Source organism: Notechis scutatus, chromosome 6 (genome assembly GCF_049901735.1).
Source record: "Notechis scutatus isolate UNSWTSFEM ecotype Mainland chromosome 6, rNotScu1.2, whole genome shotgun sequence".
NCBI lineage: Eukaryota > Metazoa > Chordata > Lepidosauria > Squamata > Elapidae > Notechis > Notechis scutatus.
The window spans coordinates 80597741-80623401 of NC_142014.1; the positions used below are offsets into that span (position 1 = coordinate 80597741).

Consider the following 25661-nt stretch of genomic DNA (forward strand, 5'->3'; position numbering starts at 1 on the left):
GGGTCCCGGGGTTGCGTGATTCTCCTTTGCGACCTTCTGATGAGGAAAGTCGATGAGGAAGGCTCACTTAACGACCGTGTGACTAACTTAACGAAAGCGGCCAGGAAGGTCGTAAACACGGGGCAAAACTCAGTTAACCAGTCTTGTTTAGTGACAGAAACCTTGGGCTCGATGGTGGTCGTAAGCCGAGGACTACCTGTAATTGGGGTGTGTAAAAAAGGCAGCATGGATAATAATTCATTCTTAACTCTTTCAATTCAAGGTTGTAAGTATGGAGCCTGGATCCGTGGGAATAATCAAAAAGAATCTCTTTATATGATGCATAGCTGCCCTCCCAAATTTACAATTTAAACAGGCTGAAAAGGAGACGAGGCAAACTTCCAGAAGACAAAGCTCATCATGGATGCCATAAGGCCGTCCTCAACTTACAGCGGTTCACTTAGCATCCGTTCAAAGTTACAATGGCACAGGAAAAAAATGACTTTTTTTTCCCCTACGGCTTATGTCCATTCCAGCACCCCCTCTGTCCCCGTGATCAAACTTCAGGCCTGCGGCAAGGGACTTGTACTTACGACGGTCGCGGGGGTCCCTGGGGTGTGTGTCATGTGATCCCAACCTTCCTAACAAGCCAAGTCGGGGTGGGGAGCCGGATTCACTTAACGACCAGATGACTCACTTAAACAACCACGGAGATTCAGTGTGAGATGGCGGCAAGAAAAATCACGAAACTGGCCCACACGCGCGCTTTACAAATGTCTCACCGCAACAAGATTTGGGGCTCCGTTGTGATCCTAAGTTGTTACAGTATTGCAATTTAAGGGCTGACCGGGTGTGGCTGATGCAAGACGAGGCTGATGCAATTGAAGATGGATCAGCATTGGTACTGCTCCTTTAAGACTGGGGATGGGTTCTACCCCTTTAAGAGGGGTTTATATAAAGGCAGCCATTAGAGGGCATGTCCGGTATTCATTGCAGTGGTCTCCATGTAGAGTTAAGAAGAAAATGTCAACTCATAAAACATTTTATATGCACATTTTATAGTTGACAACAGAAAGAAGCGGGGGGGGGGGGGAGAGTGTCAAAGAGCAGGCGGCAGTGTGGAATCGAAAGTGCATTCCACTCGTATTTTCTTCAAAGACTGATTAGATGACAAGCTTCTGCCGTGCAAAAATCTAATTGGAGAGCAAGATTGATGACTCTTGGCTATGGACATGTTTCGTTGGATGATACACCCAGAGGGGTGGGGGGAAAAGCAGGATCAAGGGTGACGGTGAATTACGTATCTCAGAGTTGGCTACGCCCAGGTTACTGCCGGAAGTAGAATATTAACTTCAAATAAATCCTCTTTAGTTTTTGGGAGGGTGGCTCAAGGCTCATGATTTCATTGGAGTAACGGCCGGAACCCTGACAGGAAGATTGTGAGGTATTTTGCCTACCACGTATATGTCTGTATATAAGTCTCTGGGCTGTAGTTTTGCTCCTGGGTTGTCTCACAATAGCAGTCATGCTGCCAACGCTCCGACATAAGTCGACGACTACCAGTAGCTTGTGCGCTGAACGACTGGGGCAAACATTCTGTGTCAAAAGGCGCCGAGTACCAAATTTGATGAGTTTCATAACAGCAGAGTTCCCAAAATATCCCATGACCTGGGACACCACAAAAACTGTCTTAAATATGAGTCAGGTGCCAAGCATCCGAAGTTTGATCACGTGACCACAGGGATGCTGCAATGGTCGTAAGTGTGGAAAAACGCTCACAGGTGTGAAAAAGGCTTGTAAGTCCCTTTTCCGGTGCCGTTGTAACTTTGGTCATTAAACGAACTGTCGTAAGCACAGGGCTACCTCTACTGTTATCATCCCGTTCCTGATGGGCCCTTCTCATTTCTGCTCGTTCGTTCATTTGGTCTTCCTCTCCCTGCATCCTCCAGAGACAAGTCTATTTTTGGAGGGGGGGAGGTCTCCCTTCCAATGCTGCAGGCCCCTCCATCCAATATCCCCCCCACCAATCCGTCGCCTAGATTCCGTCAATTGCACTCGCCGACGCAGAGATTGCTTCAAAGGCTGGTTCACCGCCGTCCGGAGTTTCGCCTCGTGCTCTTCCCACACACCTCTCCTATGGCTGCAGAGTTCCAAATTTGTACCTCCGAAGAACGGGAACGCTTTCTGTCCGGCGTGTTTTGTGGCTCAGAAGGAGTGGATGAAGTTTAAGTAGGCGTTCAGAAAACCCTGAGGCTCCTCCAGCTGCGGATAATGGCTGATGTGATCATCCAGCACCGTCACTGTCGACGTGGGAAGCATCTGTCTGTGTCCCCCCCCCCAAAAAAAGACCAGAGGTTATGGGGTGCTCCTTCCAAAGGGGCCTGGGGAAGAGGAGGAACTAATTTAGTTTAGTTTATTTATTGTCATTGCACCCCATACAATGAAATCAAACACCATCTTCAATGCACACCGTGACCATGAAAATAAACACAAACACACCTCCTTCACACTCCACATATTGAATGGAAAACCCCTGATATCGTACCAACACTGCACTATACAGCAGAATTCAACAGAGCTCCTGCCCTGGGATAGAAGCTGTTTTGCAGCCTATTTGTCCTTGTTTTTATTATTCTCCTGTACCGTCTGCCAGATGGTAATAGTTCAAAAAAGAGGGTGCCCAGGATGAGATGGATCTTTGAGGATGTTTTGAACTTTCTTAAAAGCTCTTCCAAAGAGGGGAGAGGGCAACCCATGATCCTCTGGGCAATGACATTAACCCTCTGGAGCGCTTTCCTATCTGCCCCTGTGCAATTGGCAAACCAGTGCAGAAAGTTAAGATATTCTCTCCGGTGCAGCGGTAGAAGGTCACCAGCAATTTTTCATTCAGTTGTTGTTTCCTGAGAAGTCTCAGGTCGTATATATTCTACTACCGACTTCACCAAGCTTTAAATTTTGGGCTTGGACAACCTTGAACTACGCTGCCTACGGTTGGACTTTAAGTGTAGTACACAAAATTATCTGCTACAAGGTCCTGCCAGTCGATGACTATTTCGGCTTCAGTTGCAACAACACAAGAGCACACAACGGATACAAATTCATGGTAAACTGCTCCAAACTCGATTGCAGAAAGTATGACTTCAGCAACAGTCAATGCCTGCAATGCACTACCTGACTCTGTTGTGACATCCTCAAACACCCCTTCTTTAACCTCAAACTATCCACTATTGACCTCACCCCATTCCCAAGAAGTCTGTAAGGGAGTGTGCAAAAACAAAAAAATAAAAGAAAAGGAGAACAGGGAAGGGAAGGGAAGGAAGGAAGGAAGGAAGGAAGGAAGGAAGGAAGGAAGGAAGGAAGGAAGGAAGGAAGGTAAGGAAGGAAGGAAGGAAGGAAGGAAGGAAGGAAGGAAGGAAGGAAGGAAGGAAGGAAGGAAAGAAAAGGGAGGGAGGGGAGGTGGGAGGGAGGAAGGAAGGGAAAGGAAGGAAGGGGAAAGGAAGGAGAACCAGGAAGGGGAAGGAAGGAAGGAAGGAAGGAAGGAAGGAAGGAAGGAAGGAAGGAAGGAAAGGAGGGAGGAGGTGGGAGGGGGAGGAAGGAAGGAAAGGAAGGAAGGGGAAAGGAAGGAGAACCAGGAAGGGGAAGGAAGGAAGGAAGGAAGGAAGGAAGAAAGGAAGGAGAGAAAAGAATGGAGGGAGGAGAGAAAGGAAGGGAGAGAATACGCATTTTCTAAGAGGTTCTATAAGGGGCGTGCATAAGTGCACCATCGTGCCTACCGTCCCTGTCCTATTGTCCCCATTTATTCGCACCTATTTCCTGTATTCTTACTCATGTTTATACCTATATCTATTATCTTGTACGTGATTGAAACAAATCAAATCCAGGGTAGCGGGGAAAAAAGTAAACATTTAATCTCTGTATGGGCCCTTTTGACCAGGGCTACAATTGATTCCCCAGGTCAGTCATTTTGGGTAAGAAACTTAAAACTGTCCACAGCTCCACTCGGTCTCCCTAAGATAAGCCAGAGCTGGAAGGGTTCCTTCTATAGTCCTCTTAGCTCCTTGGTCTATACCAAAGTGCAAAGGACTTAATTTTGCTCCGATCAAGAAAAGGACTAAGTCCAACTTGAAATATGGTGGGGAGACTCATCCCCAAGTGGACTCAACTATGTCAGGGCCAGGGGGGAGAGAAGAGCTTGGGGACTTCAACTTCCAGAGTTGGACAGAACTGAGGAGGCTTTTTAGGGAGAGGAAGGTGGGAAAGAAAAAAAAAAACCTGAGTCCAGTTGCCTTTGGAAAAAGCTTCTACGGAAGTCTAAGTTAGTCCTCTGCGTTACGCAGAGACAGAGATGGGGCCAGGACAGGTCAATCCGAGCAGTTACCAGCTGCCTTCGGAGTCAGAGAACAGTGGGGCGGAAGAACAGCTGGAGCCTGTTCCCAGTGTGTGCATGCACAGAGCTTCCAGAAGAAGGGAACAGCTAAGGAACACAAGGCAGAGATGGGGCCAGGGCCGTCCGACAGTTATAAACTGCCTTTGGAGTTGGAGATCAGTGGGGAAGAAGAACAGCTGGAGCCTGTTCCCAGTGTGCGCATGCACAGAGCTGCCAGAAGGGCACAGCTAAGGAATACAAGGCAGAGATGGGGCCAGGGCCATCTGACAGTTATAAACTGCCTTTGGAGTTGGAGATCAGTGGGGATGAAGAACAGCTGGAGCCTGTTCCCAGTGTGCGCATGCACAGAGCTGCCAGAAGGGCACAGCTAAGGAATACAAGGCAGAGATGGGGCCAGGGCCATCTGACAGTTATAAACTGCCTTTGGAGTTGGAGATCAATGGGGAAGAAGAACAGCTGGAGCCTGTTCCCAGTATGCGCATGCACAGAGCTGCCAGAAGGGAACAGCTAAGGAACACAAGGCAGAGATGGGGCCAGGGCCGTCTTGACAGTTATAAACTGCCTTTGGAGTTGGAGATCAGTGGGGAAGAAGAACAGCTGGAGCCTGTTCCCAGTATGAGCATGCACAGAGCTGCCAGGAAAAGGGAACAGTTAAGGAACAAGGGCTGACTTGGGAGTAAAGCCACAGGTGGACGGTGAATGGCCCCTCCCATAGGGAATGAAGAGGAGTGAAAGAGAAGTGGGGTTTGCAGGAGACAATTACTTCATTAGGGTGAAGATCTGTTCCTGACTTCTTGCCAAGTCATTGCTGCTATAGCGTGGCGTTTGGAAGCTATTGGCCCGGCAGCTCTCCAAGCCAGATAAAGGTCTGTAGTTGTGAACTATCTTGAAAGACTTGTTTGCCGGGACTTTGCTGGAGAGGAATTCCCTTTAATCCTAAATAAAAGGGGTTTTATCGGGACGAGGAGTTCGGCTTCTTGCTGTTGGGGAAGCTTAAGTTAGAACACCTTCTGCCCACCCACCCCCAGCTTACTTGTAAAGCCGAAGAAATTCGGGGTGAGGGTTGACCGGATCCAGAGGTCCATAAATCATATGCACTGGAAGAGAGGAAGGTTGACACAAAGACCCAAATGAAAACAAATGTCCTAAAATTCTTCTCCGCCCCGCTCTTACAACGCCCGTCAAAGCCCCGAGGAGCCCATGTTACTCACAGGGAACCGAGGTGGATTGCAGGGCTCCGACCCAGCGGTCTCTGTGTTGCTTCCGCTGGTTGATATAGTGTAAAAGGCTGCGAAGCAAAATTCAAGGGGTGAAGATTTTCCAGGGTAAACGGAGTCAGAAGGGACCTCAGAGGTCTTCTAGTCCAGCCTCCTGCTCGAGCAGAAGACCAGACTACTATACCAGTCCTCAACCATGGCAACTTTGAGACTTGGGGACTTCGACTCCCAGAATTCCCCAGCCAGCCATGCAATTTACAGCATTTTCTTCCAGAAACCAGTAACTTTTATTCCCCACACAAATTGAAATGAATAGAATAGAATAGAATAGAATAGAATAGAACAGAACAAGATAGAATAGAATAGAATAGAATTAGAATTAGAATTAGAATTAGAATAGAATATGGAATGGAGAATAGAATAGAATAGAATAGAATAGAATAGAATAGAATAGAATAGAATAGAATAGAAGAGTTGGAAGGGACCTTGGAGGTCATCTAGTCCAGGGGTCGCCAACCTTTTGGACCTCAGGGACCACCAAACTCGTCATTTTAAATCCTGCAGACCAGAAACCCTGGGAAAATCCCCCAAAAAATCTGCAGGAAAATCCCCCACCCCATTTTCCTACCGATCAATCATTCTTTATTTGGGATCGCAGGATACCGTCTCCAGCTCCGTTCGCGGGGAGGGGGGGGGGAGAGAGAGAGACTTTTGGCTTCGTGCAAGGAAAGCAGCAGAAGCCGCAGAAGTCTTTCTTTCTCTCCCCCAAACCCCGCCAGAAATGAATCTTTGCCGGTGCAGCCTCTTGGAGCAGGAGGCCTTGCAAAGACTCACTTCTGGCGGAGTTTGGGGGAGAGAAAGAAAAACTTGGGCTGCTTTCCTAGCATGCAGCCGAAAGCAGGAGAAGAAAGAAGCGGAAAGAAGCAGCCCGGTGGCCAAGTGAGGAGTGTGGGGTAAATGGGGCAAGTCCCCCCTCCCTTTCCCCCCTCCCCCTCACTACCTTGTGTTGTTCGCAATGCAAGCGACGCAAACCTTGTGTTCTCGCGGGCCATGTGGGCAGCGCAGCCTTGTGTTCCCGCGCAGCCCCGATTAATTGCTTTGGGGGGGGGGGACATTTCTCTGCAGACCACCAACATTTTCTCACGGACCACCAGTGGTCCCCAGCCCACCAGTTGGCGACCACTGGCCTAGTCCAACTCCCTACTAGGGCAGGAAACTGATATTTGTTTAAGGACCCACACAAAAAAACAAAAACAAAAACAGAAAAATGGATCTCGTCATTACAGTCATCATGTCTCACTACCGTGATTGGCAGGCTCAATGACAGTCGTAAGTCAAGGACTCAGCCTGTACTGCATTTGGGGGATTTAACCTCCTACCTGTCCACCACAAGGTTTCCATCGTTTGTTCGCAGGGCTGTCCACATATCCCAGAATTCGGCCTCCGTAGGCTGTGTGTGCGGGCCAAAGACCTCGGCCAGGCTGGGGGGGATTCAAGACGAAATGAATTAGCACTGTAGGATTCACACAAACGAACCCCCCAAGCCTGCCACTCAATACTCTTGACGAGTAGTTCTCCAATCCAAATGGCTTCCTATGGGCTTCAATCTGATGTTTAGGGCTCTAGGAAGATTAATTGAGGATCCTTAAATCTAGAACAAATTTTCTCAAACTTAGACCTTTGAAGACATGTGGACTTCAATTCCCATAATTCCCCAGTCAGTTTCCTTTAAAATGGGTGGACTTCCACTCCCAGAATTCCTCAGCCTGAAGGCTTTAAGATGGATGGACTACAACTCCCAGAATTCCCCAGCCGGCATGCTTTGAGATGGGTGGACTTCCACTCCCAGAATTCCTCAGCCTGAAGGCTTTAAGATGGGTGGGACTCCAACTCCCAGAATTCCCCAGCCAGAAGGCTTTGAGATGGGTGAACTTCCAGAATTCCTCAGCCAGAAGGCTTATTTAAGATAGGTGGACTTCAACTCCCAGAATTCCTCAGCCAGAAGGCTTATTTAAGATGGGTGGACTTCAACTCCCAGAATTGGCCAGCCAGCAGGCTTTGAGATGGGTGGACATCCACTCCCAGAATTCCCCAGCCAGCATCCTTTGAGATGGGTGGACATCCACCCCAGAATTCCCCAGCCAGCATCTTTTGAGATGGGTGGACATCCACTCCCAGAATTCCCAGCCAGCATCCTTTGAGATGGGTGGACATCCACTCCCAGAATTCCCAGCCAGCATCCTTTGAGATGGGTGGACATCCACTCCCAGAATTCCCAGCCAGAAGGCTGTGATGGGTGGACTTCCATTCCCAGAATTCCCCAGCCAGCATCCTTTGAGATGGGTGGACATCCACTCCCAGAATTCCCCAGCCAGCATCCTTTGAGATGGGTGGACATCCACCCCAGAATTCCCAGCCAGCATCCTTTGAGATGGGTGGACATCCACTCCCAGAATTCCCCAGCCAGAAGGCTGTGATGGGTGGACTTCCATTCCCAGAATTCCCAGCCAGCATCTTTTGAGATGGGTGGACATCCACTCCCAGAATTCCCCAGCCAGCATCCTTTGAGATGGGTGGACATCCACTCCCAGAATTCCCCAGCCAGCATCCTTTGAGATGGGTGGACATCCACTCCCAGAATTCCCCAGCCAGCATCCTTTGAGATGGGTGGACATCCACTCCCAGAATTCCCCAGCCAGCATCCTTTGAGATGGGTGGACATCCACTCCCAGAATTCCCCAGCCAGAAGGCTGTGATGGGTGGACTTCCATTCCCAGAATTCCCCAGCCAGCATCCTTTGAGATGGGTGGACATCCACTCCCAGAATTCCCCAGCCAGCATCCTTTGAGATGGGTGGACATCCACTCCCAGAATTCCCCAGCCAGCATCCTTTGAGATGGGTGGACATCCACTCCCAGAATTCCCCAGCCAGAAGGCTGTGATGGGTGGACTTCCATTCCCAGAATTCCCCAGCCAGCATCCTTTGAGATGGGTGGACATCCACTCCCAGAATTCCCCAGCCAGCATCTTTTGAGATGGGTGGACATCCACTCCCAGAATTCCCCAGCCAGCATCCTTTGAGATGGGTGGACATCCACCCCAGAATTCCCCAGCCAGCATCCTTTGAGATGGGTGGACATCCACTCCCAGAATTCCAGCCAGAAGGCTGTGATGGGTGGACTTCCATTCCCAGAATTCCCCAGCCAGCATCTTTTGAGATGGGTGGACATCCACTCCCAGAATTCCCCAGCCAGCATCCTTTGAGATGGGTGGACATCCACTCCCAGAATTCCCCAGCCAGCATCCTTTGAGATGGGTGGACATCCACTCCCAGAATTCCCCAGCCAGCATCCTTTGAGATGGGTGGACATCCACTCCCAGAATTCCCCAGCCAGCATCCTTTGAGATGGGTGGACATCCACTCCCAGAATTCCCCAGCCAGAAGGCTGTGATGGGTGGACTTCCATTCCCAGAATTCCCCAGCCAGCATCTTTTGAGATGGGTGGACATCCACTCCCAGAATTCCCCAGCCAGCATCCTTTGAGATGGGTGGACATCCACTCCCAGAATTCCCCAGCCAGCATCCTTTGAGATGGGTGGACATCCACTCCCAGAATTCCCCAGCCAGCATCCTTTGAGATGGGTGGACATCCACTCCCAGAATTCCCCAGCCAGCATCCTTTGAGATGGGTGGACATCCACTCCCAGAATTCCCCAGCCAGCATCCTTTGAGATGGGTGGACATCCACTCCCAGAATTCCCAGCCAGCATCCTTTGAGATGGGTGGACATCCACTCCCAGAATTCCCCAGCCAGAAGGCTGTGATGGGTGGACTTCCATTCCCAGAATTCCCCAGCCAGCATCCCTTTGAGATGGTGGACATCCACTCCCAGAATTCCCCAGCCAGCATCCTTTGAGATGGGTGGACATCCACTCCCAGAATTCCCAGCCAGCATCCTTTGAGATGGGTGGACATCCACTCCCAGAATTCCCCAGCCAGCATCCTTTGAGATGGGTGGACATCCACTCCCAGTTCCCCAGCCAGAAGGCTGTGATGGGTGGACTTCCATTCCCAGAATTCCCCAGCCAGCATCCTTTGAGATGGGTGGACATCCACTCCCAGAATTCCCCAGCCAGCATCCTTTGAGATGGGTGGACATCCACTCCCAAATTCCCCAGATCCTTTGAGATGGGTGGACATCCACTCCCAGAATTCCCCAGCCAGCATCCTTTGAGATGGGTGGACATCCACTCCCAGAATTCCCCAGCCAGCATCCTTTGAGATGGGTGGACATCCACTCCCAGAATTCCCCAGCCAGAAGGCTGTGATGGGTGGACTTCCATTCCCAGAATTCCCCAGCCAGCATCCTTTGAGATGGGTGGACTTCCAGAATTCCTCAGCCAGACGGCTTCAAAATGGGCAGACCTCAATCCCCAGAACTCCCCAGCTGGCTCAGGTATTCAGGGATTTGAAGTCCTGCCTCCATTCAAGGGGCCAAATTTGAGAAACACCGTTCCAAAAGGGAGCAAATATCTTTTTAACCCTTTAAAATGCAAACTCACCTTTTGGTGAAGATGAAATAGTTCGTTAGCCGAGTAATAATGGCCGAGAGCAGCCCGCCATCTTTGAGGATCTGAAAAGAAGTAGGACACTTGAAGCAGTTTGCATGGGGAGGAAGAGGAGGAGAGAACAAGAAAAGGAGGCTCTTTGCAGCAGCAAAATGGAAACGAAAACAGGTCAGCGGCTAGCAGGGAAAAAAAAAATCCCTTTCCAAAATTAAAAATTCCTATTGCATTCTTACCATTTCCCCGAAAATACAACCTACCCAGAAAGTAAGCCCTAGCTTGATTTTTACACATGAGCCCAATATAAGCCCTCCCCCCCCCAAAATAAGCCCTAATTAAAATCCCACCCACTCCAGAGTAGACGGGTAAAAATTAAGCCAGGGTGGGGATGAGGGGTGGAGCTGCCCTACTACTTACCTTTGGACAGGTGTAGCCAGGCCTCGCACACACCCTGACTTGCGCCCATTTCTCTTCTGCAGCCGGCAAGGCTTTCCTGAAGGCCTCTGGAGCTGAGAACAAAGGTCTGGATCGATCCAGAGCTCAGTTTCGGCTGCAGAGGCCTTCAAGACGCCATCTTGGCTTCCGCCGGCTAACGGTCGTAACCCGAGGCTGCCCCGTCCCCGACTCCTCTTCCGTCGGGGGCAAGGCGCGACCCGGATCCGGGGTGGTGCGTCCGTTCGGTTCGTTGGGTGATTTCCTTCTATGGTTATTCGTCTTTCAAGGAATGTTGGCATTCCTTTTTTGCGTGTTCCCCCCCAAAGTCAAGGCAAAAACTCTGCCGCATCTTCCTCCCGGCTATAAATTATTGCCTTTGCGAGTAAGATTAGATGGGGGTCTAATGAGAGGAGGGGGGGACATTTTTTTTTTAAAAAAAACAGTTCCTGGATTGGATTTTTATCAGCTTTTTCAGGCCATTTTCTGGGCTGTTTTTCGGGCCGCTTTTGGAGCATTTTCTGGGCCATTTTGGGGGGGTATTTTTCAGGCCATTTTGGGGCCATTTTCTGGCCATTATGTGGGCATTTTTCAGGCCTTTTTTGGCCTCCAAAATGATCTGGAAATAGACTGGAAAATGGCTCCAAAAATGGCCTGAAATAGGCATGTGCACACCAGACAGCTGGTCTTCATGGGTGCCAGAGTGACAGAAAACGGCCTGAAAAATGGCCTGAAAACAGGCCGGATTTTTGGGGCCATTTTCACGCCATTTTGGGGCAGTTTAGTGGCTGGTTTTCAGGCCGGTTTTGGGGCCATTTTCAAGCCATTTTGGGGGTTGTTTTCAGGCCATTTTGGGGCTGTTTTGGGGCCAAAAAACTGGCCTGAAAACAGCCCCAAAACCAGACTGAAAATAGCCCCAAAACCAGACTGAAAATAGCCCCAAAAACGGACCGAAAAAAATCAGGCATGCATGCATCGGCTATCTGTTCTTCAGTTTTCCAGCATGCACATACATGCGCCTTCCAGTTTGGGCACTCGGTGCCGAAAAGGTTCGCCATCACTGTTTCTAGGTGTTTTTACTTAATCTGTTTTTATAATAATAATAATAATAATAATAATAATAATAATAATAATAATAATAATAATAATAGCTGTCTGTTTTGCAAGAAAGAAATTTCACTGCCAGAGCTTAAGCAGACATAACACAGACAATCCAAGAAAGGAATTCTTCAGAAGATAAATCTTCAGCTAAACTTTTCTGTTAAGACAAATTACCTTTTGGATGAATCTGGGATAATAAGCTTCTGGAAAGATGCCTGCAAATTTAAGACAGGAAATCAGACGATTCGTTCCAAAATGGTTCCATGCCACGAAAACAATTTTTTTTATCCGGGGGGCGGGATTACGCTAAGATGAACTGCGGCGGGAGATGGGGCCAAAACAGGTCAGCGATCAAAAGGCATCTCCTAAACATTTAAATTGCATAGAATCCTAGGGCTGGAAGGGACCTTAGAGGTCATGTAGTCCAACCCGCTGACTGAGCAGGAGACCTTATGCTATTCCGGACAGATAGCTGCCCGATCTTTTCTTGAAAACCTCCAGCAATGAAGCACCCACAACTGCAGGAAGCAAACTGCTGCACTGATCAACTCTTCCGTCAGGAAATTCCTCCCGATTCCCAGATTGGATCTTCCTTTGGAGATCCACCCGTTGCTTCTTGTCCTGTCCCTGGGTGCAACCCCGTCTTCTGCGACGGCCCCTCAAGTCTTGGAAGGCAGTTATCAGGTCCTGCCCTAATCCTTCTCTTCCTTAGCAGTTTTCCTCATATGATTTCATCGTGTTCTTTCCAGCAAGAATGTCGAAGGAATAATGGGAACGGGAGTGGAGTGGAATAGAAAATAGAATTAGAATTAGAATTAGAGTTAGAGTTAGAGTTAGAATTAGAATAGAAAATAGAATAGAAAATAGAATAGAATAGAAAATAGAATAGAATAGAAAAGAATAGAAAATAGAATAGAATAGAATTAGAATAAAATAGAATATAGAATAAAATATGGAATGGAATGGAATGGAATGGAATGGAATGGAATAGAATAGAATAGAATAGAATAGAATAGAATAGAATAGAATAGAATAGAATAGAATAGAATAGAATAGAAAATAGAATAGAACAGAAAATGGAATAGAATAGAACCTGGAAGGGACTTTGGAGGTCGTCTAGTCCAACCCCCTGCTCAACCAGGAGACCCTCTACCATTTCAGACAAATGGTTGTCCAGTCTCTTCTTAAAATCCTCCAGTGATGGAGCATTTATAACTTCTGGAGGCAAGCTGTTCCACTGGTTAATTGTCCTCACTGTTAAGAAATTCCTCCTTAATTCCAGGTTCCTCTTTCCTCTTGGATGAGTTTCCATCCGTTGTTTCCCGTTCTGCCTTCTGGTGCTTTGGAGAATAATTCGACCCCCCCCCCCTTCTCTTCTCTGTGGCAGCCCCTCAAATACTGGAGGGCCGGAAGGGAACCTGGAGGTTTTCTAGTCCAACCCCCTGCTCAAAGTACAGGGAGTCCTCAACTTATGAGCCCAACGCTGATTGTGGTTCAGTGAGAAATTTCTCAAGTGAGTTTTGTTCCTTTTCACAACTTCTTTTGTCCCATTTCTTAATCGAATCCCTGCGTGGTTGCTAAATGGATCTGGCTTTCCCTGTTGACTTTGCTTGCTAGAAAGTCGCTAAAGGGGATCGCATGACCCCTGCCCCCACCCAGGACACTACAACCTTCACAAATGAGAGTTGGTTGCCAAGAGTCTTGTTGTGGTTAGCCGGCAGCAGCTGCGGACGGCTGAGGAGAGCGAGGTGGTCAGATGAGGGGCCAGGACCATGAGGGAGTGGACTGCTGCCTTCGGAGATTGCGGGGGCTGGCAGCAGCGATGAGGAGGGTCCCGAGGAGCCTGTGTCAAGTGCGCATGCGCGCAGGGCTGCTTGCAGGAAAGAGCAGCTGCAGCAGCACAGGCGACTCGGGAGTAAGGCTGCAAGGTAATGGCCCCTCCTTCAAGGAGATAAAAGCCAGCGGTGAATCGGACGTTCTTTGCAGGAAGCAAAGACGTTTTGAAACTCAGCCTCGTGGACATTACAGTAGCTTAAGTTGGTATTTGAAGACTCTTGTGTTGTAAAATATTTCTTATCCGTGATTCTTGGCAGCCTTGCACAGTTTTGGCGAGGCTTGTGCTTATCAAAGTTAATTAGTCTGCAGCAGCCTTTTAATCGGGGATTTGTAAGACACATTAAAAGGTTTCCTGTTCCCTTTGGTTCGTGTTTGTCTTATTGGAAAAAAGAGTTTGGGTCAGAACACGTCTGAATTTTGATCACATGACCACGGGGGGATGCTGCAACGGTCGTTAAGTGTGAAAAACGGCGCTGAGTCACTTTTTTTTCAGTGCCATTGCAACTTTGGACGGTCACTAAGCAAGCAGCCATAAGTCGAGGACCCCTGTACCTGTAAATGGGAGTGGGGACTTGGGTGATGATGGCATGCTGTCCTCTAACTTGAACGACGTCCCCTAGGGTGGATTCATCTGTGTGTCCCCCCCCCTCCAATCCCCCCACCCAAAAGACTGCTCCAAGTAATTTTGCAATGGTGATTTGCGGGAGATTTCCCCCATAAATCGCTCACCTCCGTTCGACAGACACAGGCTGTTGATGAGGACGCACCCCGTTCTATTCTGTTCATACCTGAGAGTAGAGAAAACGGTGTAAAATACAGTTAAACGTGATATAAATATAACCAATTCATCGAAGTAAGATTTGGGGGGGGAAGTTCTGAGAATGTTCTGGTTGCGGCCTGTCGGCCTCTGGCCCCTTCAACAGCTGAGAGCTCCAAGGGGGAAGAGGGAATGGAGAGGTCAGAGAGGGAGGGAGGGGAGGGAGGGAGGGAGGGAGGGAGAGAGGCGGAGCCTGGGCCGTCCGTCAGCCCTTTGATGGAGAGGCAACAGCCCCCAGGTTTGGAGTGGCTGATGGGGAAGAGGAGGAAAAGCTGAGTCCAGTGCCTGACGTGTGGATGTGCAGAAGGCAGAGGAGAGGAGAGCAGTGGAAATCTATGGGCCGGTCCTCGGGACAGAAAAGCCACAGCTGCTAGCGAGGCCCCATTCTAGCTCTGGGGATAAAATGCAGGGGACGGAGACGAATAGATGTGACAGACAACTATTCATCTCCCTGCCGGATGGACTTGTTAGCCTGCAGTGAGAGAAACTTTTTGCCGAGGAGAGGAGAGCAGTGGAAATCTATGGGCCGGTCCTCGGGACGGAAAAGCCACCACTGCTAGCGAGGCCCCATTCTAGCTCTGGGGATAAAAGGCAGGGGGTGGAGATGAATACATGTGGCAGACAACTATTCATCTCCCTGCCGGACAGACTTGTTAGCCTGCGGTGAGAGAGAAACTTTTTGCCGGACTGCCGACGCTCCGAATAAAGGAATCTTTTGAGTTCACTTCAGAGGGTTTGCCGTATTTGGGGAGCTGCAATAAGAAGCATCAACTGTCAAGGCTACCTGGATTCCAGGTGTATGTGTTTTACCTGAGGACATACCCAGTCTCTTGCCCGAAGGTTGAAATACAAAGTAATACAGGGAGTCCTTGTTTAGTGAGCGCAATTGTGACCAGCGATACGGTCATTAAACAAAGCAGTAGCTAAGCAAACTCCCAACCGCAGGTGACAATCCTTCTTGGCTTTACACAAGGAGATCACAAATGCGAGGACTGGCAGTTTTCCTCACCACCCTAACTGCAAAGAGTCACTAAATGAGGCTGTCACTAAACAAGGACTGCCTGTAAGGATTAAGCGCAACCCAATTCTACAAAACAGCACCAAACCCCAGCCGTTACTCTGCAAAATCTCAGGAAGGTTCCTGACAGCTTATAGGCGGTCCTTGACTTGTAACAATTCATTTAGCGACCATTTGAAATTATGACGGCATTGAAAACAGTAACTTATGCCCGGTGTTCACATTTAAAGGCCGTGGCGGCATCCCTGTGGCCACAGGATCAAAATTCAGGCGCCTGACCACCCACTGACTCATATTTATGACGGTTGGAGCACCCTAGGACCGTGATGACGAACCTGTGGCACGCAGAGCCATTTGTGCCGGCACGCGAGCCGCAGGCAAACTTACCTCACTGCGCATGCGCGCGCCTCACAGCTGATTTTCAGCCCGTTTGAGGCCTTTTTCGGCCACCCGGAGGCTTGAGGAAAGCTTCTGCAGGCTTCTGCAGGCCGAAAACTAGGCCTGTTTTGTCACTTCCTGTTGCTCCAGAAATACTGGAAGTGATGAAACGGGCCTAATTTTCATCCTGCAAAGCCTGCAGAAGCCTTCCTCAAGCCTCTGGGAGGCCGAAAAAGGCCTCAAACTGGCTGAAAATCAGCTGTGAGGCGCAGTGCAGGGAAGGGGGTGGCGTGGATGGGTGGGTGGGAATTGCGTGCGCATGCGTAGGGGGCTTGGGGGGGGGGCGCATTGCCTTCTGAGTGCTGGCACGTGAACGCGAGCGTGCAAGCGCATAATTTTTGGCACAGGCGCCCCAAAAGATTAGCCACCACTGCCCTAGGAGGTCACATCATCATTATTTTGTGACCTTCCCATCCAGCTTCTGATAGGCAGGTTCAAGGAAGGAAGCCAGATTCGCTTAACGACTGTACTGTGATTCACTTGAAGAACCATGGCGACTCGCTTAACAACCTTGGCGGAAAAACAGGTCGTCAAAATTGGCCATGGCACGCTTAGCGACCGGCCTGGCCTTGCTTCGCAATGGAAACCCCGCTCCCAACGGTGGTCGTAAAGCGAAGACTTCCTGTCGTCCTTTGAGAAACAGGCTGAGGATGAAGGCAAAAGGGTGGGAAGAGTTTCCACCCACCTGTAGAGCAGCTCTTGGGCGACGGTGTCTCCGTAGTCGTGAGAAAGCAGGTTGATCCGTTGATTCAGAAGGCCCAGGTGGCGCAACAGGCTTTCCACAATGCTGGCTTGTTCGAAGATGGAGTACGTGTGAGGCCGCTGTTTGCCAGGAAGAGGGAGAGAGGGAGAGGGAGAGGGAGGAAGAGTGGGAAGGAGGGAGAGAGAGAGGGAGAGAGGGGGAGGGAGAGAGAGGGGGGAGCACTGAGTTTGAATCAAGGCCTGTGTCAGGAATCCAGCAGTTTCCCCCCGTTTAAATCCTGAGGCTCGAGCCAAACTTCCAAAACTTCCAAAGGATTTATTGGGAGTTAACATGTCCGGCACTGCCTGGGTGTAGCCGACTCCGAGGCACATCATTCATGATCACCCTTGACCCTGGTTTCCCCCCCTTCACCCCTTCGGTGTCTCGTAATTAATACTCTCCAATGGGACACCTCCATAGCCCAGAGTTATCAAATCGAGTTAGAATTTTGTGCGGCAGAAACTTCTACCTCTTACCTCTAACCGTTGACCCTATCTAACCCTAACCCTATTCCACATTAAACATTACTCTGTATATCTCCTTTGTCTTTTATTTTTAATGTCGAGCTATCCATCTCTGCAGGCTCCAGTATTTTCCCAATGATGCTTGCATCAAATGGTGTTTTTTTTCATGTTTCCAATATTGTGCAAATGCAAATTCTCGCTGCGGTCAATGCATGTAGCATTAAGTATATAATCCCTTTGTCGTAACTTTCTGGTATTCTACCTAACAAAAACATTTCTGTACTAGCTCAATCCCCGTGCTTCGCTACGAAACTATGTGGTGGGACTTAAGTTTTTGGGTACGAAAATAAGGTTAAAAAAATTCTGCCTCTGCCTACCAGCATCCATCGGCATTCATCTGGCTAGCGTCCTGTTACTGTGTGAGAGAGTTGAGGGCTGTTTGGAAACTGAAAACAGTATTTGCTGTGTGAGCAAGGAGACAGCAAGGAGCCTGGGCGTGGCTTAGCTCAACTGTTGTGTACTAAAGCTGCTGAGTGCTGTGAATGTAAAACTGAAACTCCTCTGCTTGTGTTTTGCATTTGGAAGAGATTTCTTTTTTTCAGGTGGGGAGGGGGAGTCGAACTCCTTAGCATCAGAGCGTGTTAATAATAATAATAATAATATAGGAAATATTCTAAATGTTCTTATGGTCCTTTCGAAAAATCCTTTCTTAGTGAGCCCCTAGAAGCCAAGAGGAACCTATGTGCCAAATTTCCAAGTTTGTAGGCTTTACAGTTCTGTAGATTTTGTGATGATGAGTGAGGGGTATTTCACTTTTATATATATATATAGATTTTCAGTGTCAATCTATCCGTCTCTGCACAGTCCAATATTTCCCAAATCATGCTTTCGTCTGACGGGGTGTTCTCATTTTTCCAACATCGCGCCAATGCAATTCTCGCTGCCGTCTACATGAAGCATGAAGTATAGTCCCTCTCTGGTATTCGGACAATATTTGGGGAAAGAAAGGAAATTAAGATTGTGGAATGTCCTTCGAAATGTACTCACGGGCTTGTCGCTGAAGCCAAACCCCACAAAATCCAGCGCAATCACACGATGAAATCGTTGCGTGAGCCCTTCCCAGATCTGCAGGTGGGACGAGAAAGAGAAGGAGGGACAGAGGGAGGGAGGGTTGCCATTAGTTCTTACGGCATCTCGATAGCCCACCCTGCCCTCATCCAGCAGGTCCGATCCCCCCGCCACTCACCTTGTACCAGTCATAACTCGAGGTCGGAAATCCGTGCAACAGGACCACAACGTCCGAACTCCCGACAGCGCCGGGCGAATCTAAAGAGACAAAGCAATATATTTCCTTAGAGAACTTTGGGGTTTTTGAGCAGAGTGTCCCAAAAATAAAACAGAAGGTTCTCCATTTAAATGTGAATTCCATCGTGAATTCTTAACAGGGGATTTCAATTTCGCTTCGAGATAAAAGAGTTCGGGCCTTGGGTTTTCCAACATTTAATATTATTTGCAGACGAGCAAAAAGAGAACGGCATCCTGAAGACGGAATTACCCGATTGGTCCAACATTGCAGAAAGACACACAAATACACAAGCAGGTTGCTCTTAAATTTGCAAAAAGGCAGCACGCCCCCCTTGTGTTTAAAAGAATCCTTCGGACCCTGGGTGGGTTTCCCTCCCAAAGGTATCACTAGACCACCATTTTTGCCTCTGCCAAACCACAAACTAGCCTCAACAAGATTTACTACAAGTCTGTAGAGATTCTCAGTCCTCCACGTCTATTTTCAACTGGCAACTGGACTTTTTTAGTTTTTCTTGGAAGACATTTCGCTTCTCATCCAAGAAGCTTCTTCAGTTCAGACTTGGATGGTGGGGAATAGAAGGATTGATACTCCTTGCGGACAAAGCTGGTCATTTGCATCCTTTTTAGTGAGTCGTTGAGGCCACTGTGTCCTCAGGGTCCCCTGAGTGGGGCAAATGGGTTTGGAGCCTTCTGACTGGATGGTGGGGAATGGAAGGATTGATACTCCTTGCGGACAAAGCTGGTCATTTGCATCCTTTTAGCGAGTCGTTGAGGCCACTTGGAGGCTTACCTGTGTCCTCAGGGTCCCCTGAGTGGGGCAAATGGGTTTGGAGCCTTCTGACTAGATGGTGGGGAATGGAAGGATTGATACTCCTTGCGGACAAAGCTGGTCATTTGCATCCTTTTAGTGAGTCGTTGAGGCCACTTGGAGGCTTACCTGTGTCCACGGGGTCACACCTGAGTCGTGCCAATGGGTGTGGAGGCTTTTGGGAATTGCAGAGTCCTTTCAGAAGTCCCAAGAAGGCAGCACATTCCTTTGCACGACTCAGGTGACCCTGAGGATACAGACAAACCTCCAAGTAGCCTCGCGACTCACTCAAAGGATGCAAATAACCAGCTATCTCTAACAGAATATCAACCCTTCCATTTCCCACCATCCAGTCAGAGCTGAAGAAGCTTCTTGGATGAGAAGTGAAATGTCTTCAAAAGAAAAAAAAAAAAAACAGAAAGTCCAGTTGCCTCTTGAAAAAAAAAAAGCATCTTCGGGACAACCACGACCTGGAGGACTCTCTGCAGACTTTTTAGCTATACAATTTGGGATGAACACCCTTCAAATGGTGTCACAGTATGAACGGGTTTCCAGGAAACAATTGCAGAACCATTTTCACCACTCAGGTGTGACCCTGAGGACACAGATAAACCTCCAAGTGGCCTCAACGACTCTCTAAAAAGGATGCAAATGACCAGCTGCCTGCAAGGAATATAAATCCTTCCATTCCCCACCATCCAGTCAGAGCTGAAGAAGCTTCTTGGATGAGAAGCGAAACGACTTTCAAAGAAAAACCAGAAAGTCCAGTTGCCTCTTAAAAAAAAAAAAAAGCACCTTTGGGTAAGATTCGCTGCCTTTTCTGGATGCCATTTTGCTTCAACTCTGCCCAAGCCCTCAATGACCCAGGATTGCAACATGCCAAGAATCACCTCTTTCTAAACGACGCACACACACACACACACACAAATCTCCTCCCATGTTTTGAATGTAACTCTGCTCAGAAAAGGAATTTCGACACAGCCAGGAGTGCCAAACGCAGCTCCCACCCTGCAACGGATTAAAGCAGCTGCCTCCCTTTTACGGCTGTGTGACTGCAGAAACTTTGCTGGAGGATGCCACGGCTGCTTTAAGGAGAGTGAGTTTGGGATTTTGATGTCTTTTTTAAAAAAAAACGCTCTTCTGAATCGAAGTGGCACCTCCGTTCACTTGCAGGAAGTCCTCGACTTAACCGCTGTTTTGTTTAGTGACCATTTGAAGCTACAATGGCTGCGAAAAAGGGGAATCTTTAAGCACTACAATGCTTGAAGTAATGAATGAGATATTGACAAAAATGAAAGTACCTTAGTCATGGACAGAGGCTTATATCATCACTCTTATACCAAAAGAAGATACTGATTTACAACAGATAAAAAACTATAGACCAGTGGTGGCTAACCTTTTGGGGCTCCTGTGCCAAAAATTGTGTGCGCTTGCACAGAGAAGGCAATGTGTGCCCCCACCATGCCCCCTAAGCATGCGCACACAATCCCCCCACCCCACCCCGCCGGCCCCTTACCTGCACTGTGCCTCACAGCTGATTTTCGGCAGGTTTGAAGCCTTTTCCGGCCTCCCAGAGGCTTTAGGAAGGCTTCTGCAGGCTTTGCAGGCCGAAAACTAGGCCCGTTTCTTCACTTCCGGTATTTCCGGAAAAACAGGAAGTGACAGAACGGGCCTAGTTTTCGGCCTGAAAAGCCTGCAGAAGCCTTTCTCAAGCCTCTGGGAGGCCGAAAATATTTGCCTCAATAATGGCAGAAAGACTTAAAAGATATCTGAATTAGGGATTCTTGCCTAAGAGGCAAATAAAAGACAACATGAGAATAATATTGAATACGTTGGAATACTATGATGCACATCCAGAGAAGCAAATGGCCTTGATGTTTCTAGATGCGAAGCCTTTGATAACGTACATTGGCAATTTATTTTATTGCAAATGGAAGAGATGGGTTTTGGAGAAAGATTTACTAAAACAATTGGGACTCATGACCATTTTTCACGCACGTGACCGTTGCAGTCATGTGATCAAAATTCGGCCGCTAGGCAACTGACTCGTATTTATGACCGTTGCAGTGTGCTGGGGTCACCCTCCCACATCCCCTTTTGCGACCTCGGAGAAGCAAACTCAGCTTAAGTCAGACTCACTTAACAACTGGGGAAAAAGCGAGGTCACAAAACGGGGCAAAACTCAATAACCGTCTCGCTTAGGAATGGAAAAGTTGGGCCCCATGGTGGTCGCAAGTCGAGGACTAGGTTGTTAGCAAACAGCCCGAAGGGCGAAAACTGGCTAAGTTCTTGGCACAAAGCGTCTACGCAACCTCTGAAAAAGATGTTCTGGGTTTTGTAGGTGAAGAAGCTCCCTGAAGAGCGCCAGGAATGCAGGGCCGGAGACAGCTTGGGAGGCGGGATGTGGAGGTAAACGGCAAGCAGGGGCAGCATCAGCAAACCGACTTGGATCCACCACTCTTTCATTCTGGGAGGATAGAAGGGAAGCCAAAGGGGGGGAAAAAATGAAAATAAAAGAAAGCAACTGCCGCGTGTAGAAGAAAAAAATGAGCAGAAGCTGAGGGCGGCGTCAAACGAGGAACCAACCTAGAACCGTGATGGCAAACCTATGGCCCGCGTGCCACAAGTGGCACGTAGAGCCATTTGTGCGGGCACGCGAGCCCGTCAGAGTTACCTGCCTTGCGCATGCGCGCGCACGCCTCCCAGCTGATTTTCTGCCTGTTTTCATCTTCCCAGAGGCCTTGGAAGGCTGAAAAACGGGCCTTCTGGAAATACCAGAAGTGCCAAAATGGGCCCGTTTTCGGCCTCCCGAGGCTGCAGAGGTTTTCGAGCTCCATAAGCCCTCTGGAGGCTGAAAATGGGCACTTCCGGTATTTCCAGAAGGCCCGCTTTTCGGCCTCCCGAGGCTGCAGAGGTTTTCGAGCCTCCGGGAGGGCGAAACGTCCTCCACAGGGCTCCATAGGCCCTCTGGATGCTGAAAATGGGCACTTCCGGTATTTCCAGAAGGCCCGTTTTCGGCCTCCCGAGGCTGCAGAGGCTTCCCTCAAGCCTCAGGGAGGCCGAAAAAGGCCTGAAATGGGCCAAAAATCAACTGGGAGGTGCACGCATGTGCAGTGCAGGTAAGGAGGCAGAGGGGGGTGTTGCACACACATGCACGGGGGGCATTGCATTGTGGGTGCTCATATACGCGTGTGGGCGCTATCGCTCACACGCACACTTTCGGCATACCACAACAAAAAGGTTCGCCATCACTGACCAAGAATCCCTCCGTCGTCACAAGCAGACCAAGTCCAACTTTCCTCGAATTCTGCTGACCCTTATCTAATTCCAAGCAGGTGGTGACCATTACTTGAGAATATTCCTGTGCATTAGGCCATTTGGCAAGAAATCAGTTTAATTGGACCTTCACTTCTGGACCTGGTCTTTCGCACCTGAGACCGCCAGCCAATTGGGAGTGCCAGCATTGGGAGCGAGAGTGACTTCCGACTTCCCGCCAGCTTCCCCAGTGACTTTGCTTATCGGAAGCTAACAGGGAGCATCGGAAATGCATTCCTTCTCCTTTAGCTGGCTCGTAGAACTGCCTGCCACTTGGCTGGCGGGGAGGAGGCACAGAGGGAGCTGTGGGTTGCAAGGAAAAACTGCACTCCTGCTTCCCCATCCAATTCAGATTAAGAGAATTGGAAGGGACCTTGTAGGTCATCTAGCCCAACCTCAATCTCTGGTACAATTTCTGACAAATGGCAGTCCAATCTCTTCTTGAAAGTCTCCAGCGATGAAGCTCCCACAGCTTCCAAAGGAAAGGTGTGTCTCCGAGAGTCCACCTCCCTTCCAGAGAGGAAGAGGGCTTACCTGTCGGACATTAGCACCCCACAACCAGACCTTCCTCACCTGCAGGCATCCCGGTCCAACCTCCCTTGAATTCCACTAACCCTTACCTAACTCCTAGCTGGTGTCAACTCTTGGTTGAGAAAATTCCTGAGCAGAGGCTTTCAGCAATAAAGCAGTTTAATGGGACTTTCACCTGTGAACCTGGCCTTTTGCACCTGGTGCATGCCAGGATACAGGCAAGGGTTTGCTATCCTCAAAACAGCCAAAAATGCTGTTTGGGGGAGCAAAATTTGACTCCTTTCAGACTAAAACCTTTGCAATTATCCAGCATTAATCCAGCACTAATGGGCTGGGACTACAGCATCCATCATCCTCAGACAGGACAGGAATCCACTGAACTCTGTGAAATGCACCAACACACACACACGCACGTACTCCCCTAAGAAATAATATTTTTTGGGCACTCTGAGTGCAAACCAACACTCCGCTCTCCACACCCCCAAAATGACTAAGAGTGAACCCCAATGAGGGGTCCTCAGTGTTCTCTCAGCTGGGTGGTTTCCCTGCAGACGTTTCATGACCCAACTAGGGAACATCATCAGTGCTAAAAGAGAGGTTTGCTCTGCATTGATGTATCTCCATCCTCTTCTAGCACTGATGATGTGACCTAGTTGGGTCATGAAATGTCTGCAAGGAAACCACCCAGCTCAAATACCCCCAAGGACCCCACAGTCCTTCCTTCTCCCCCCTTTCTCCCTCCTTCCACGCCACAAATCTTACTCCCTACACCACTGATGACGTTACCTAGCTGGGTCATGAAACGTCTGTTAAGGAAACCACCCAGCTCAGACACCCCCAAGGACCCCACAGTCCTCCTCCTCTACCTCATTCTCCTCTTTCTTCTCCCCTCCTCAAACGCCCTCCTTTCTAGCCCTGATGATGTTCCCTAGTTGGGTCATGAAAGGTCTACAAGGAAACAAACAAGCTCAGAGACCCCACCGTTCAACCCAGAGCTGCAAATACTGTCCTTTATTAGTGAACCTCAAATCTTACTGAACTCTTTCCCCCTTAATTCAACTCCTTGGGGAGGGGGGCAGCCCCCAAAGAGGGAGGGGGTGAAGGTGAATCCCCCCACTTCTCTTGTCCAGCAAATGCATCACACCCCCTTTTTTGATTTGTTTGCAAGTTTCCCTCCACCACCCCCAAAAAATCCCTCTTCTTCCTTCCTTCACCCTAAAAAAAAAAAGAAATCCACCCCTCCCCCGCTCCCCACCTTGCAGAGAAAAATAAAACCCAGGGAGGGGGCGTCTATTCCTCCTCGCCCCCCTCCCTCCACCCCTGTCCTGGGGAAGGACGCACATGCGCTCTCGCTCACCTGAGCCACAGTCCGGAAGACGTCTCAAAAGGCAGGCGGCGTGGGCAAAGGCGCATGCGCATCCCCGGGCTCTCCTGCTCTCTTCCCCCCTCCCTCCCCCGCCCTCGGGAGGCGTCCGCGGGTTGCGCAGTGCGAGTTTTGCAAGCCGGGCGGGAGAAACGTGTGAAGGGGCGGCTGCAGAGGGTTTGGGCGGGGGGAGGAGATCAAATCAGGGAGCGGGGGGGGGGGCTGCGTCTGTCTCCCAAGCAGGCTTTGCAAGGCGCCCAAGCGGAGGATCCCGTGCATGCACGCACGGAAACGGGATTTCTCTGGTGTGGCAGGTTGGATGGGGCGGGGGGAGGGGTCGCGCATTTTTTTTAGGAGGGAGGGGGTTTTGCAGGATCTTTTTCTCTCCGGTGACAAGTGCAATAAAGCCTATTGTGAGGGTTTCTCTCTCTCTCTTTCCTTTCTTCCTTCCTTCCCTTCTTTCCCTCTCTTTCCTTCCTTCCCTTTCTCCCTTCCCTTCTTTCTCCCTTCCCCTCTCCTTCCCTTCTTTGTTTCCCTCTCCTTCCTTCCTTCCTTCCCTTTCTCCCTTCCCTTCTTTCCCTCTCTTTCCTTCCCTTTTCTTTCTCCCTTCCCTTCTTTCTCCCTTCCTTCCCTTTCCCTCTCCTTCCCTTCTTTCTTTCCCTCTCCTTCCTTCCCTTTTTATCCCTTCCTTCCCTTTCCCTCTCCCTCCCTTCTTTCCTTCTCCTTCCTTCCTTCCCTTTTCTTTCTCCCTTCCCTTCTTTCTCCCTTCCTTCCCTTTCCCTCTCCTTCCCTTCTTTCTTTCCCTCTCCTTCCTTCCCTTTTCTTTCTCCCTTCGCTTCCTCACTCTCCTTCCCTTCTTTCTTTCCCTCTCCTTCCTTCCCTTTTCTTTCTCCCTTCCCTTTCCCTCTCCTCCTTCCCTTCTTTCCCTCTCCTTCCTTCCCTTTTCTTTCTCCCTTCCCTTTCCCTCTCCTTCCCTTCTTTCTTTCCCTCCCCTTTCTTTTTTTCTTTCTTTCCCTTTCCTTTCCTTCTTTCCTCCTTTCTTTCCCTCTCCTTCCTTTTTTTCGTCCTTCTCGTTCTCTCCCTTCCCTCCTTCCTTCTTTTTCTATATTTCTCCCTCCTTTCTTTGTCTCTTCCCCCATTTCTTTTCTTTCCTCTTTTCCTCTTCCTTGTTTCTTTCTCTCCCCTCCCTTCCTTCTTTCTCCTTCTCTTCCCTCCCTGCTTTCCTTCCTTCCTTTTCTTCCCTTTTCTCTCCTTTCTTTCCTTCACTCCTTCCTTTTTCTCCCTCTTTCTTTTTCTTTCCTCCCTCCATCTTTCCTTTCTTGTTTTTTTCTTTCTCCATCCC

At 49.2% G+C, this 25661-nt stretch overlaps 1 protein-coding gene across 2 annotated transcripts; it reads right to left on the reverse strand.

The window, feature by feature from the left end:
* Nucleotides 1–1020: 1020 nt before the first annotated feature.
* MEST (mesoderm specific transcript) lies at nucleotides 1021–24397 on the reverse strand. 2 transcript variants are annotated; one of them, XM_087968945.1, is made up of 12 exons: nucleotides 24314–24397; nucleotides 21423–21577; nucleotides 18244–18323; nucleotides 18045–18122; nucleotides 16477–16613; nucleotides 14248–14306; nucleotides 11857–11897; nucleotides 10147–10217; nucleotides 6963–7064; nucleotides 5578–5654; nucleotides 5400–5463; nucleotides 1021–2302 (listed from the first exon to the last, which is right to left on the reverse strand). In XM_087968945.1, the coding sequence occupies exons 1-12, from the start codon at nucleotides 24373–24375 to the stop codon at nucleotides 2185–2187; spliced, it is 1044 nt and encodes a 347-aa protein (XP_087825071.1). In that variant the 5' UTR covers nucleotides 24376–24397; the 3' UTR covers nucleotides 1021–2184. The 2 variants fall into 2 exon arrangements, with proteins under 2 accessions (XP_087825071.1, XP_087825072.1); XM_087968946.1 differs by having other exon boundaries at nucleotides 2114–2360.
* Nucleotides 24398–25661: the final 1264 nt, after the last annotated feature.